Source organism: Quercus robur, chromosome 3, assembly GCF_932294415.1.
Source record: "Quercus robur chromosome 3, dhQueRobu3.1, whole genome shotgun sequence".
NCBI lineage: Eukaryota > Viridiplantae > Streptophyta > Magnoliopsida > Fagales > Fagaceae > Quercus > Quercus robur.
In genome coordinates this window covers 37,845,872-37,859,299 of record NC_065536.1, presented here as the reverse complement: position 1 = coordinate 37,859,299, position 13,428 = coordinate 37,845,872, and the positions used below count along the sequence as shown (strand labels likewise).

Here is a 13,428-nt window from a genome sequence, read left to right as displayed (position 1 = left end):
GAGTGAAAAGTCACAATAAATTTTAGTTGAAAATATTATAGAGTTTTTAAAGAGATTGATTGGATCGAAATTTGTGTTGGTGTGGCATACTATGATATAGGGATCATTGGGCTTGGACCCCCAATTAATTTGTATGTTGTTTTAGGTATAGCCATAATGGGAGGTCCCAAAAGAAACTTGGCTAGAAGATGTTAGAGATAAATGTGTTGAGGTGTTTTTGTTACTAGGAGTTTGACTATCTGAGGAGGATTTTAGATAGTCGAAGTACTCTTTAGGCATCCCAAGCTAGGTCACCTTCCTTAAATATCAGTTGACTATTTCTCACTTTCTCTCGTGTTTCTCTCCCCTGAAAAATTTTCCAACCCCTTTCACCAGCCCATTCTTCTTTTTTATACCATTCTGTTAATGGACCTGCAATGATGAGAGAATATTCTGCATTCATGTGGATCTCTCCACCCGCAGTGCCTAGGTGGCCCTCTAAGTCTAGGCTATTCTTTCAGCATGTCTAATCTTGTGTAAGGAGAGAGTGGAAGTCATTGTTCTATTGCTGAAATGATTTTCTAGTAACTTGAGCCTAAGGGTGTTCATCAAATAAAACAATAGCCAATGTTCTAGCTCTCTTTCTCTCTCTTGTTCTTACTATCATCCTCCCTCACTTTTTTGGATCCCCTTTCTTGTTGCTATCTTCCTCCTTTTATAGCCATACCCCTTCATCCTCCAACAATCTTGATCTTAGCTGGATTTGAGGGGATACTTGTCCCATCAACCTTTTGCCTTGCCACTTCTTGATCATCAAGGATGACTTTTGAGGATGTTTTTACTATTCAAGTTAGTAATTCAACATTTAATGTGGCTGACATTAGGTGGGGGAGCTCATTAATGCAGAGGTGATTATTACATTAGGCTCTACATTTTCTTCGACATGTTCCTTGGGAGAGAAATGAATGATGGGTAGCCCTGAGATAAAAAGGTCACTCCTCAGATAATCTTCAAGTCCTTGGTAAAGGAGGATTCTTGGGAACACCTCGGTAATGAGCCCTAATGGTCTGAGGGGAAAGTGGGTACTACGGGTTATCTCGATAATTATGGGCCCAAAAGTCCTCTTTCAATTAAAGGTCCCTCTTGTCTCTTGTTGGACTCTAGGCCAAGTCCATTCCATCTCCTTCTTGGGATTAGGTCCTCAGGGCAGATTTACATCCACCCCCCCCCCTCTCAACAATAATAATGCTGCATTTTTTATTAGAATTTATGAAATCTCATTCTTGAATTTTATGTTGCTATTGAATTCAATGAAAGTTAAAACAATGAGCCAAAAAGTTGTTTATTTCTAATTAAAATTTCATGGACATTGATTCATGGATATCCATTATTTGGATAAGTATGAGCCCTGATGAAATATTAGTTTGACATTAGTTTCCAAAACATTCTATCATCATATCAAGGAGATAATACAATCCTACAAAAGCCACTAATTTTTCTAGAGATTAAATTTAATTACATTTTAATTAAAAGCACGTCAATTAATAAACTAAACTTTTATAGGTTACACCCCATACTACATTAACTAACTCAAAAGGACGACAACGACAACAACAACAATAATAACAATAGGCCTCTTTTGTTTGAGGACCTTTTACATTGCCAGGAAGTATAAGTATTTGTAAAATTATTTGCTAGATTTCAAACCTGTTCACTTTCTTCTTCACAAACAATGGTAATGACATTTCAAAGTCTTTATGTTATTTTATTTTTAAAAAATAGTTTTAAAAAACAGGTTAGGTAATGGGTTAGTTGGGTCAACTCATAAAAGAGGGATCGAGTCACTGCTCAACCTATTTTTGCTGTAGGTTACAAATTTTGGATTTGAGTTGGTTATTTTTCCTTTGAGTTTAGATCGGATCCAAATTTACCATGTTTACCTAAGTGTAACCTTTTACAATACTCATAATAAATAGATCCAGCACTATCGAATTTTCTTGAATGAAAAAACTGTTAGGGTTTATACCCTAAAATCCAATTTATTGGCATGTTATAAATAATTAAATTGTTTAATTATATGAGACTGTTTGTAAATGAACTAATTGGACATTATTATACTCCTTGAGATGCACTGTATGTGATTTATGTGATTTAGTTATAGAAAATATAAATCACAAGTTCCTTGTAAACTCAAAATGTAATTCGTAGTCGGCGATGAAATTGGGCGTTTCATTTGCGAAGACTATAACACATCAACTAAGTGGTTTGTCTTGATCATGAAAGTGGAAACTTCTAGTTGATCTGTTGATGTGTGTTAAGTATGTAAGACATATTGAACTAAACCACTGTGAAATTAATTATTCAATTAACAATTGTCACTTGAATAATAAATCTCACGACTTCTAATTTTATGGACTTTCAATCCTAAGAGGATAATAAACCCGATCATGAAATTTAAGTTACTTTGATATATCAAGAGTGAGATCTAATTTAACGGTCAAAATCTTAGTATGTTGTGTAACTGTACGTAGTGTTGAAGGAACACATATTTTAAAGATGGAATCCATAATCTCTTTTTATAGAGACACGAAATATCCTCTTGAAATAAGTTTAATAGGAATAGGTTATTCAAGGTCGGCCACTTTAGTAAAGAGTTACTAAAGTTTATATTTATTGAAATTAGATTTCATAAATATGAATAACTAAAAGATTAAACCGGAGATTCAATGAATAAAATAGTTGTTTACAAAGTGATAGTTTATTATGACTTTGTTCACAATGGATATTTCATGGATAGGTCAAATGATATCATATTAGAGTCTTGGGACAAAATTTATCAATAAGGCATAGAATGCAATTATATTTTTATGGTGGTACTTTTTATATAATTAATAGTAACTTTGGGCTTGTCAAGAGTTGACAAATAGGTCTAAAATCCATTGGAGCTAGAGGCTTATTAGTCTCCATGGTCCCATCCCAAGCCACACATTTAAGCCTAATTAGGTTGGCCCAAAAATGCTAACCCAATTAAATAATTAGTTTTTATTTAAATAGAGTTATTAAATAAAGTAACTGCTAAGGCAGTTAAAAAGTAGGTATGATTAAAAGAAGAGAAAACAGTTTTTTCTCAGTAGTATCTTTTGAATACACTTTTCTTTTGGAAAATAAATATACTTAAGAACTGATTGAGAGACCACTCATCTTGGGCATTATGTGGAATTGGGATGAAGATTGAAGGTGTAGGGTCAATTTTTGGGGCCCAGGCCCAGCAGGTAGGTGATTCTGGCCCAAAGAGCCCTAGACAATGAATTTGTAGAGAGCGAGTTATAGAACTAGGCCTTAACGAAGTGAGTGTTAGTTAATTTTAGGCCATGCAGCGATTGAACGTAAGAATATCTCCTTTATGCCCATTAGATGTTCGGTCCGAGAAGACGTATGGGTGCACCTCTGTTCCTGATTAAAGGCTATAGTCTTTCTCTCTCTGTCTCTCCTTCTTTCTTTCTCCTTTTTTCCGATCCCTTCTTCATGGGGATGCCCTTCTCTTATATAGCCTCCTTAAAGTAATCACAGCCTTACACTTGTTGATCATCTGAATCTTCACTTGAGTTCCCGTCCCATCAGACATCTATCCTACCTTTCTGTGAGTTGCAGTGGCCAAGGTAACACTGTTCGCCTGTCCTCTCCACATTAATGCGGCCAGAAAAGTAGCTTCCTTGCATTTAATGCGGCAGTTGTGGTCTTCCCCTAGACATCCTATACTCTCTTCCTTCTCCCACTTTGTGAGACTCGTCCTTACTATCAATATTCGTTGGAGTGATTCCTTATTATGGATAGGGTGCACGTTGGGTCCATATTTGGCACGTCCGAGGAGACATTCCTCCTCGGACATCTTTTAAAATAAGTTTGGACTTATCAGGGTTGGGCTGGAAGTCCTCTTGGCGCCCCATTTTCTCCTCGGTCGTGGCTGGACTCTGTATAGGGCCCAAGGCCCATTGTTTGATTTGTGAATTTTACCCTTACTATAGCCCCTCAAAATTCCGGTTCTTTCCCTCTTATCCGAGGAGAAAATGCGGGATTTTGACATTCATAGGGTCATTTATTGTGAATTCCTGCTTCACCCGTGCGGAGGTATGCTCCCCATGTGCCTCATTACTGTTAAAGGCGTTTCGTAACCCACAAGGCGCTAATTATTGTGCTTGGCGACTTTATGTCCTTCCAATCCAATGATAGGGCGCCCGATCAACGGTTGATATTCTTTCCATTTCTTTGAGCGGGAGTAAGCTCGTTCAGCTTCTCCCGGGTATATAAGATTTTTAAGGGAATTACTTACTCCCATTTTTTGAAAAAGCACTCAAGCACCCAGAGCACTCCAGCACCTTCTCTTTCAAAGCATTCAAAACTCCGCAGACATTCCCTTGAAGATTCCCAGCGAGTTCCTCACCCGTAAGTGCTCATTTCCTTTCCGTTGCCTTTCCCGGCGTCTTTCCTTAAGTAAATCATCTTCGCGTCACCTAGGATTAGGGGGATGGGTAAGATTGAGAAAATGGTAGACTCTCCGGCCGGTATAGAAGACTTTAGGGTTAAATACCGTATTCCGCCAGGAGTAGGTCTAGAGTACTGCTCTTTGGAAGAAGTCCTGATCAAGAGAAAGACGGGGCAGGTCGCCATTCCAATGATAGCCTTTGTGGAGGGAGGAATGACGATCCCTATGGGGAGAATAACTAGGGATTATTTGGGTGGTCATAGGTTGGCCCCCCAACAGTGCGTCGCGAACATGTTCTGGATCCTGGGGTGCATAGACACCTTGAACGATCAGATGAACCTCGGCCTTTCATGGCACGACGTAGTTCATCTATACGAATGACATAGCCTCAACGAGTCGTATTACCTGAAATCCAGGTCCGACGAGATAAAGCTGATATCTTGCCTTCCCAAGTCCAACAAAGGCTTGAAGGACGACCTTTTGATCGTCTCCGGAGCATGGCACCACGGTATTCACTGCCTAGTTAGGGCAGGAACACCAGGTGGGGTATTGTAGGGTCAGATTCCTTGGAGGGAATCTTAGTGTCGAGCTTTCCTTTCTTTGTTTCAGTTTTGGTTTTGCTTGTTTGCCTCCTCAGACTAACGTAACCCTTTCTTTGGACTTTGCAGACAAAGAGCGAACAACTCCTCAGCTGAGTTTGGTTAACGTCCAGGCGCTCAACTTCCTCCTAAGGTCTGAAATTTTTGTAAGCGAGGACGGGCAACTGCGTGCTACTCCTTTAATCTTGGATTACCAGCCCCTTTCGCGCGCTCTAGTGGACGCCGGTCAAGCCATCAGGGCTGAAAGTCCCCGGCTAGCACACATCGACGTCTCTATACCGGGTTTTCTTGCTCGGAGAGACCTACCTCCTGTCTAGCTGCCTGCTCAGTGCGTTATTCCCGCATAAGTTGTTCCAGGAGAAGGAGCTGACTCCTCGCACTCATCCCTCGAGGTTCAAATTGATCAATTCCGCTTCTCCAAGGGGGGAGAGGTATCGGCCAAGCTTGTAGAGCTCTCGGACTCCGATTCAGATATAGACCGTGCCTCAGCGGCTCCCAACCTTGGTTTGGTAATTGCACAAGTTGATACTAGCCAAGAAATTGAGGAAGAAGGCATGGATCTGAAACCAAGGTCTGGTCTCAAGGGTCTCCTGTCCAACAAGAATAAGGGGCAATCTTCCAGGGATGCCCCAAAGGAACAGGCTACCTCTAAGGCGCCTCCTCCTCTTCCTCCCACAACTGATGCAGCACTACAGCCTATGCCCAATTTGAGACGGAAGAGGCCCGTGGAAGAATTGGAGGAGGGCGAGGTTGGCCCTGAAAAGGCCAAGCACCAGAAGAAGGGCAAAAAGCCCAAGGAGAAGAGGACTAGGTCCGTTGACAGCCGAGACGAGGCGGTTATTCGGAGGGAGCAGCGGACCTGGTCGCCATGCCTCGAGTTGGACGGTGCTCCGATTTCATGGGACGTGACTCTATGGGAGTCCCAACGAGGACAGGCATCCTTCCTGGCTGAGGCCCTGCAACAGCCCCTTCTCTTGCCTCGCGATATGGAGGGTCTCCGGGCTACTTGACAACCGAACCTTTTCATGTCGCTGAAGAGAGATATGGCTATGGTAAGCAAAGACTTCACTTATTCAGTTTTCTTATTCCGTATCTGTTTATTCGTTATTTTCTTTTAATTAGACCTCTATTTTTTTTGGTACAGGTCACTCAACAAATTTTTGTTGCCAATGAGTGGGCCAAGAAGGCTCGCGAGGACCTGAACACTGAGGCTCAGTCCCGCCTCGCTGCTGAAAAGGCTGCCGGCACCCTTAGGCTGGAAAAGGATTGCTTGGGTAGTGAAGTGAAGGAGGCACAAAAGGGTCGCGCTAGCGCCGAGGCCGGACTCAAAAACACTACCAAGAAGGCTGAGGATCTGCGCTAACAGCTCCATCTGTCCGAGGCAAACCTCGCGACAAAGAAGCAGACGGTCTCAGATCTCAAGGCCGAGCTATTAAAGGTCAAGAAGGCGGCTCGTGTGGCCAGGGAGGCGGTCGAGGCAGCAGTGGCGGCCTCATATGATCGTGGAGTTAGGGATACTGAGGTTAGGCTGACCGAGGAGGTGGCAGCCATATGCAGGGATTACATCACTATGTCTTGGGGTGTAGCCTTGGATCGGGCGGCAGTTCCAACGGACTCCGATCTCCGGAAAGTTGAGAACATCTTCTTTCCAGAATATATTCGTGAGATTCCGAACTCGGTTCCTCCTAAGGAGCCTCTCCCTGCGAAAGCCTTAACCTCGGATTCCCATATGCCTAAAGCTGAGGAAACGCAACCGACCGTGAAGGACAAATCGCCCGAGGAAAATCTCACAATCAGGGATGTTGTCGCGCAAGCCAAGGAGGTTGTTCCGGGACCCCAGGCAGGAGATGATCAACCTGAGCCTACTCAGGGCTAAGACTTAGGAAAATAGTGTAGAACTTTATTTGTAGCTGCCTTCTTTACCCTTTACATTTTGTTCTGCTAAAGTTTGTAAAAGAATGTTTTTGGATTTCAATGAATGATGTCATTTTCCTTTAAATGTTGTTGCACTGCTTCCTTTTCTGCTTTCATCATGAATGAATTTCTGTTATGCCACTAACTGTTGAGAACCAAGCGTTGTTAGAGATGTACACAATGTGGGTAAGCATGAATGAATGTGTAAAAAACGATAGTCAATAATTAGATAAGATTGCTTCAAGGTTAATTTCCCTCAAGCCTGTGGTCCGAGGGGCCAGGCAGGACTTGGGTTATGTTTAACACTTAGCGAAAATGGTAGAGTTATTAATTTCCCCCAAGCCTGTGGTCCGAGGAGCCAGGTAGGACTTGAGTTCTGTTTAACACTTAGCGAAAATGGTAGAGCTGTTAATTTCCCCCAAGCCTGTGGTCTGAGAGGCCAGGCAAGACTTGGGTTCTGTTTAACACTTAGCGAAAATGGTAGAGTTGTTAATTTCCCCCAAGCCTGTGGTCCGAGGAGCCAAGCAGGATTTGGGTTCTGTTTAACACTTACGGAAAATGGTAGAGGTGTTAATTTCCCCTAAGCCTGTGGTCCGAGGGGCCAGGCAGGACTTGGGTTCTGTTTAACACTTAGCGAAAATGGTAGAGTTGTTAATTTCCCCCAAGCCTGTGGTCCGAAGAGCCAAGCAGGACTTGGGTTCTGTTTAACACTTAGTCCAAGTAGCTGCACAGTAGTGTGGCACCAAGAATTACGTCTCTCATTAATAACAGTACCTTTTCAGGTTATTTACATTCCAAGGGCGTGGCACTACACGTTCATCCAAATCTTCTAAAAAGTAGGCTCATATGCCGGCTATGGAGGTGATACGATATAGGCCTTCCCAATTTGGTCTGAGTTTTCCCCACGCAGGGTTTCTCGCAGTGCCCAGGACCTTCCTCAATACCAGATCCCCGGGAGCCAAAGGCCTTAGCTTCACCTTGGCATCGTAACCCTGCTTGAACTTTTGTTGATAGTAGGCAAGCTGGACCATTGCGCTCTCCCTTCTTTCCTCGATGAGGTCAAAGCTCTTTTCCAGAAGTTCGTTGTTGGCACTGGGGCAGAATGCGGTGGTCCTTTGTGTTGGGAAGTTTATCTCCAGAGGAATAACAGCCTCGGCCTCGTAGGTCATCGAAAAGGGGGTTTCCCTTGTGGACCTGCGAGGTGTGGTGCAATACGTCCACAAGACATAGGGCAACTCTTCTACCCACCTCCCCTTCGCGTCGTCTAACCTCTTTTTCAACCCATTCACTATAGTTTTGTTGATGGCTTCCGCCTGCCCATTACCCTGCGGGTAAGCCGATGTGGAGTATCTGTTGGTAATTCCCAACTCACTACAACATCTTCTGAAAGCTTTACTATCAAACTGGAGACTGTTGTCCGAGATCAGGGTGTAAGGAATTCCGAATCTAGTGACGATATTTTTCCAAATAAATTTCTTGGCATCAACGTCACTAATGTTTGCCAGCACCTCAGCTTCGACCCATTTTGTGAAATAATCCGTGTCGATGAGAAGAAATCTCTTGTTCCCTGCTGCTTTGGGGAATGGTCCTAGGATGTCTAGGCCCCACTGTGCGAATGGCCAAAGGCTGGACAGCGGGTTAAGGTTTCCGCCCGGCTGGTGTATATTCGGGGCGAACCTTTGACACCGGTCGCACTTCTTTACATATTCCTGCGCCTCTTTCTGCATGCTCGACCACCAGTAACCTTGCGTTATGGCCCTATGGGACAGGGACCTACCCCCCGTATGACTTCCGCAAATTCCTTCGTGTAATTCCACCAAGATGAGTTTAGTGGCATCTGGGTGCACACACAGCAAGTACGGCCCTAAGAATGAGCGCCTGTACAGTTTGGAGTCCTCGGACAACAAAAATCGAGAAGCCTTCCTTCTAATCTTGTTGGCCTCATTCTTATCATCTGGTAAGGTGTCGTGCTTTAAAAACAGCACTAGAGGATCCATCCAACTAGGTCCAGCCCTGACGTTGTGGACCCGTATTTTGTTGGCCCTCGTCGTCATTGGGCGGTAGAGATCTTCTACTAGAATAACCCGAGGAAGTGGCTAAGCCGAGGAGGTGGTGAGTGTTGCAAGAGAATCAGCATGGGTGTTCCGGCTCCTGGACACGTGCGCTAGATTGAAGTGACAGAAATGGGTCTGCAGGCGCTTAACTTGGACGAGGTACTCTTTCATTCTTTCATCCTTCGCCTCCAACTCCCCGTTTACTTGTCCCACAACTAGTCTCAAATCCGAGAACATGTTCATGGATTTTCCACCCAATTTCTGGATCATTAACATTCCTTCCAATAGTGCCTCATACTCTGCTTCGTTATTCGTGGCCGAGAAACCAAGCCTCAACGATTTTTCGATAGTGATCCCTTCGGGGGAGACCAGAACGAGCCCCACCCCTGAGCCCCTTTGGTTGGCTGCGCCGTTGATGTGTGCTTTCCACCAACTGGGCTCTAGCTAAGAGATTGCGCTGATCAGTTTCCCGTCAAGGCTTAGTGACCCTCCCCCTCCTTCTGGTGTGGGCTCCGCAAATTCAGCTACTAGATCCGCGAGGACCTGACCCTTCACAACGGTGCGAGGCATGTACCTAATGTCGAAGGCACCCAGAATCGTTCCCCATTTTGCAATTTTGCCCGTGTAGTCGGCACTCCAGAGAATGGACCTCAGCGGAAGTTGGGTTAGTACAACTACAGTATGTGCCTGGAAATAGTGGGGGAGCTTTCGCGTGGCTTGTACGATTGCCAAGACGGCCTTTTCGAGGGGCAGGTAACGGATCTCTGCCTCGTGCAGTGATTTGCTTACATAGTAGACGGGCCGTTGCGTGCCATTGTCTTCTCGGATTAGTACTAAGCTCACTACATGAGAGGTTACAGCAATGTAGGCGAACAACAATGTAGGCGAACAGCATCTCGTCGGCCTCAAGACTGGACATAATTGGTGGTCGGGCGAGGTATTCCTTAAGCTGCTGGAAAGCTAAAGCACACTCTTCAGTCCACTCGAAGCCTTTCCACTTGTTCAATAGGAGGAAGAAAGGCCTGCATCTGTCCGCTAAGTAGGAAATGAAACGGTTTAAAGCAGCAATCATGCCGGTGAGCTTTTGGACCTCTTTGGGATTCCGAGGAGGCTGCAGGCTATGGATAACTCTAATTTGGTCAGGGTTAACTTCGATGCCTCTGTGGGTCACCATGTAACCTAAGAATTTCCCTGACCCCACCCCAAATGAACACTTGGACGCATTTAGGCGCAGTCTGTACTTTCTCAGAATTCGAAAGATATTGCCGAGGTCTCTGACGTGGTTGGTCACTAATTTGCTTTTTACCACCATGTCGTCTATATAAACTTCGATACTCTTACCCATCTGCTGTTCAAACATCCTGGTCATCATCCTTTGGTAGGTCGACCCGGCATTCTTTAAGCCAAAGGGCACCACTTTATAATGATAATTTCCGACGGGAGTGACAAAAGCTATTTTTTCTTGGTCCTCAGCAGCCAGGGGTATCTGATGGTAGCCTTGGAAGGCGTCCAAAAAACTCATTCGAGGGTGTCCGACGGACGAATCCACCAATCGGTCTATCCACGGCATGGGGAAGGGATCCTTCGGGCAGGCCTTATTTAGATCCGTGAAATCTACGTAGACCCGCCATTTCCCATTCTACTTTTTTACCACGACTGTGTTGGCTAACCATTCGAGGTAGAATACCTCCTTGATAGCCCCCGCTTTCTTCAATTTTGTGACCTCTTCTCTCACGGCGTCTGCATGCTCTTTTGACGGTCGTCGAAGAGGCTGCTTCTTAGGTGTTACGGCCAGGCTAACATTAAGGTGATGGCAGATGAAATCTGGGTCAACCCCAGGGGCCTCGTAGGCGTCCCAGGCGAATACGTCCACATTCTGTCTGAGAAAATCAATTAGTATAACCTTCTCTTGGGGCGGTAATTCTGAGCCGATCTGAAAAAACCTCTCTGGGTCTGATCCGACAAGTATTTTCTCCAGATCCTCGCAACTCACTTCCATGGTTGGTCCTTCACTACCCGAGGTTGGGACCAGGGTCGTTAATTGCTATAAGCCGTTCTCGGCTGAGGTGGAGGGCTCACTATTTGGTCGTCGTGAGATTGCTGACACTATGCATTACCGAGCCATCACCTAGTTCCCTATTACTTCTTTCACTCGACCTCCTGACGGATACTTCACTTTTTGGTGTAAGGTTGATGACACAGCCCCTAGTGGATGAAGCCACTGTCGGGCCACGATGGTTGTGTAGGGGGAGTATGCATCTACCACAATGAAGTCCACTTCCACCACGTCCGAGTCTGCTTGTATAGGCAGCCTAATCATGCCTTTCGGGGTGACAGTTTTTCCTTCAAAACTAACCAAAGGGGAGTCGTATGCCGACAAGTCCTCTGGCTTCAGTTTCAATCCTTTATACAAGTCGGGATACATTACTTCCACGGTGCTGCCTTGGTCAACTAGCACCCTCTTCACGTCATAACCCCCAATTCTGAGTATGACGACTAGGGCATCGTCGTGGGGTTGAAGGGTTCCTAGTTTGTCCTCATCCGAGAATCCGATTAAGGGCGTGGCAATCGCTCTGACCCTCTTGGATTCCCTGTCATCAGCTTCAGCTAGGAGCCTGCCCACTGACATTACTCTGAAAGGATTGGAACCAGTCCTTCTAGGTGCGGCGAGAATGACATTTATTGTGCCAATGGGTGGCCTCAATGTGCTTTGTCTGGTTTCGGTGTTTGATTGTTCCTGCCATCCCACAGGGTGATGTAATAGATGCCTCAACTTCCCTTCTCGGACAAGCCGGTCCAAGTGGTTTTTCAAATTCCTGCAATCATTGGTGGTGTGACCCGGCTCTTGGTGGTATGCGCAATACAGATTCTGGTTACATTTCGAGGGGTCACCTGCCATCCTGCTTGGCCATTGAAAGAACGGTTCGCTCTTTACCTTCTCTAGGATCTTGTGTAATGGTTCTCGGAACACAACATGGATTGCTTGTGCCCCAGTGGATCCAGACTATTTCGAGTAGTCTCTTCTCGGCCTGTTACTGTTGTTAAAGCGGTCTGACCTGAAGTCCCTCCTCTCCTGAGGGACAACCTTCGCTTTGCCCTTCCCCGTCTGCTGGTCTTCCTCGACCCTTTTGTACTTGTCAATTCTATCCACGAGTTGGTGCACACTAGTGACCGGCTTCCCAATCAGGGACTTTCTTAAACCATGCTCTGTCGACAGGCCCCTCTTGAATGTGCTAATGGCGATGTCATCGTAATTTCCCTCTATCTCATTATACATTTCCCAGTACCTGTCTGAATAGGCCTTTAGTGTCTCTCTTTCTCGCATGGACAAGGATAGGAAGGAATCTAGGGGCCGAGGGACTCTGCTGTTGGTAATGAAGCGGGAACCAAAAGCCTGTGTCAGCTGCTTAAAGGAATTTATGGAATTTGGCTTAAGGCCATAAAACCATCTCATCGCTATAGGTCCTAAGCTGAACGGAAACACCTTACACATCAACGCCTCGTCCCTGGAATGGACAACCATCCTCTGATTAAACTGGCTTACATGCTCTACTGGGTCTGTCTGACCATTGTATATGGCAAAGGTTAGTTGATGGAACTGTCGAGGAAGCTCTGCCCCCTCTATTCTACGCGTGAAAGGCGACTGGGAGATGCGGTCCAGGGCCTTACTCATGGCATCGTTGGCCAAGCAATGGTAAGATGGGCTTTTGTGGCCGCGTTTGCAAGGTTGCTCTTCCTCATAGGAAAAAAGTCTCGCTTGGAGGGGTTCTTGATCTCGGCCTGTATTCATTGTCCTCCTCACTGCTAGTGTCTAAGCCGGGTGAAGGACGTTTTCGCTGCGCTCGGTGTAGCTTCTTCTTCTAGTCATCGATTTCTTGCTGTAAAGCCTTGCGATCGTTTCGCTTATGGGATGTGTGACCTTTCCCTTTCGAGCGACTTTTGCTCGTGTGGGAGGTGTTCACAATGCTCTCTCGCTGCTTGTCTTGATCTTTCTCCCGTTCGAGATTCAAAAAGTTGTCTTGCCGTTGGGAGTCTGCGTGTCCGGTTTGGCGCGGACCTGATCCTTCCATTTCTAACGGTTTCACTTGTTGAAACACAAGTTCTTCTCACAGACGACGCCAATTATAGGGTCAATTTTTGGGGCCCAGGCCCAGCAGGTAGGTGATTCTGGCCCAAAGAGCCATAGACAATGAATTTGTAGAGAGTAAGTTACAGAACTAGGCCTTAACAAAGTGAGTGTTAGTTAATTTTAGGCCATGTAGCGATTGAACGTAAGAATATCTCCTTTATGCCCACTAGATGTTCGGTCCGAGGAGACGTATGGGTGTACCTCTGTTCCTGATTAAAGGCTATAGTCTTTCTCTCTCTGTCTCTCCTTCTTTCTTTCTCCTTTTTTTCG

At 45.3% G+C, this 13,428-nt stretch overlaps 2 protein-coding genes across 2 annotated transcripts; both read right to left on the bottom strand.

Moving 5' to 3' along the window:
* Positions 1 to 11,157: 11,157 nt before the first annotated feature.
* On the bottom strand, positions 11,158 to 11,928 carry LOC126719593 (uncharacterized). Its single transcript, XM_050422128.1, has one exon. The coding sequence runs from the start codon at positions 11,926 to 11,928 to the stop codon at positions 11,158 to 11,160; it is 771 nt and encodes a 256-aa protein (XP_050278085.1).
* A 105-nt stretch (positions 11,929 to 12,033) lies between these two features.
* Positions 12,034 to 12,702, bottom strand: LOC126719592 (uncharacterized). The gene has a single exon (XM_050422127.1). It carries the CDS (start codon positions 12,700 to 12,702, stop codon positions 12,034 to 12,036), a length of 669 nt encoding a protein of 222 aa, XP_050278084.1.
* Positions 12,703 to 13,428: the final 726 nt, after the last annotated feature.

Excerpts from the sequence above, each read along its gene's own strand:
- LOC126719593 (XM_050422128.1), bottom strand. The coding sequence starts at position 11,928 with ATGGCAGGTGACCCCTCGAAATGTAACCAGAATCTGTATTGCGCATAC.
- LOC126719592 (XM_050422127.1), bottom strand. The coding sequence starts at position 12,702 with ATGAGTAAGGCCCTGGACCGCATCTCCCAGTCGCCTTTCACGCGTAGA.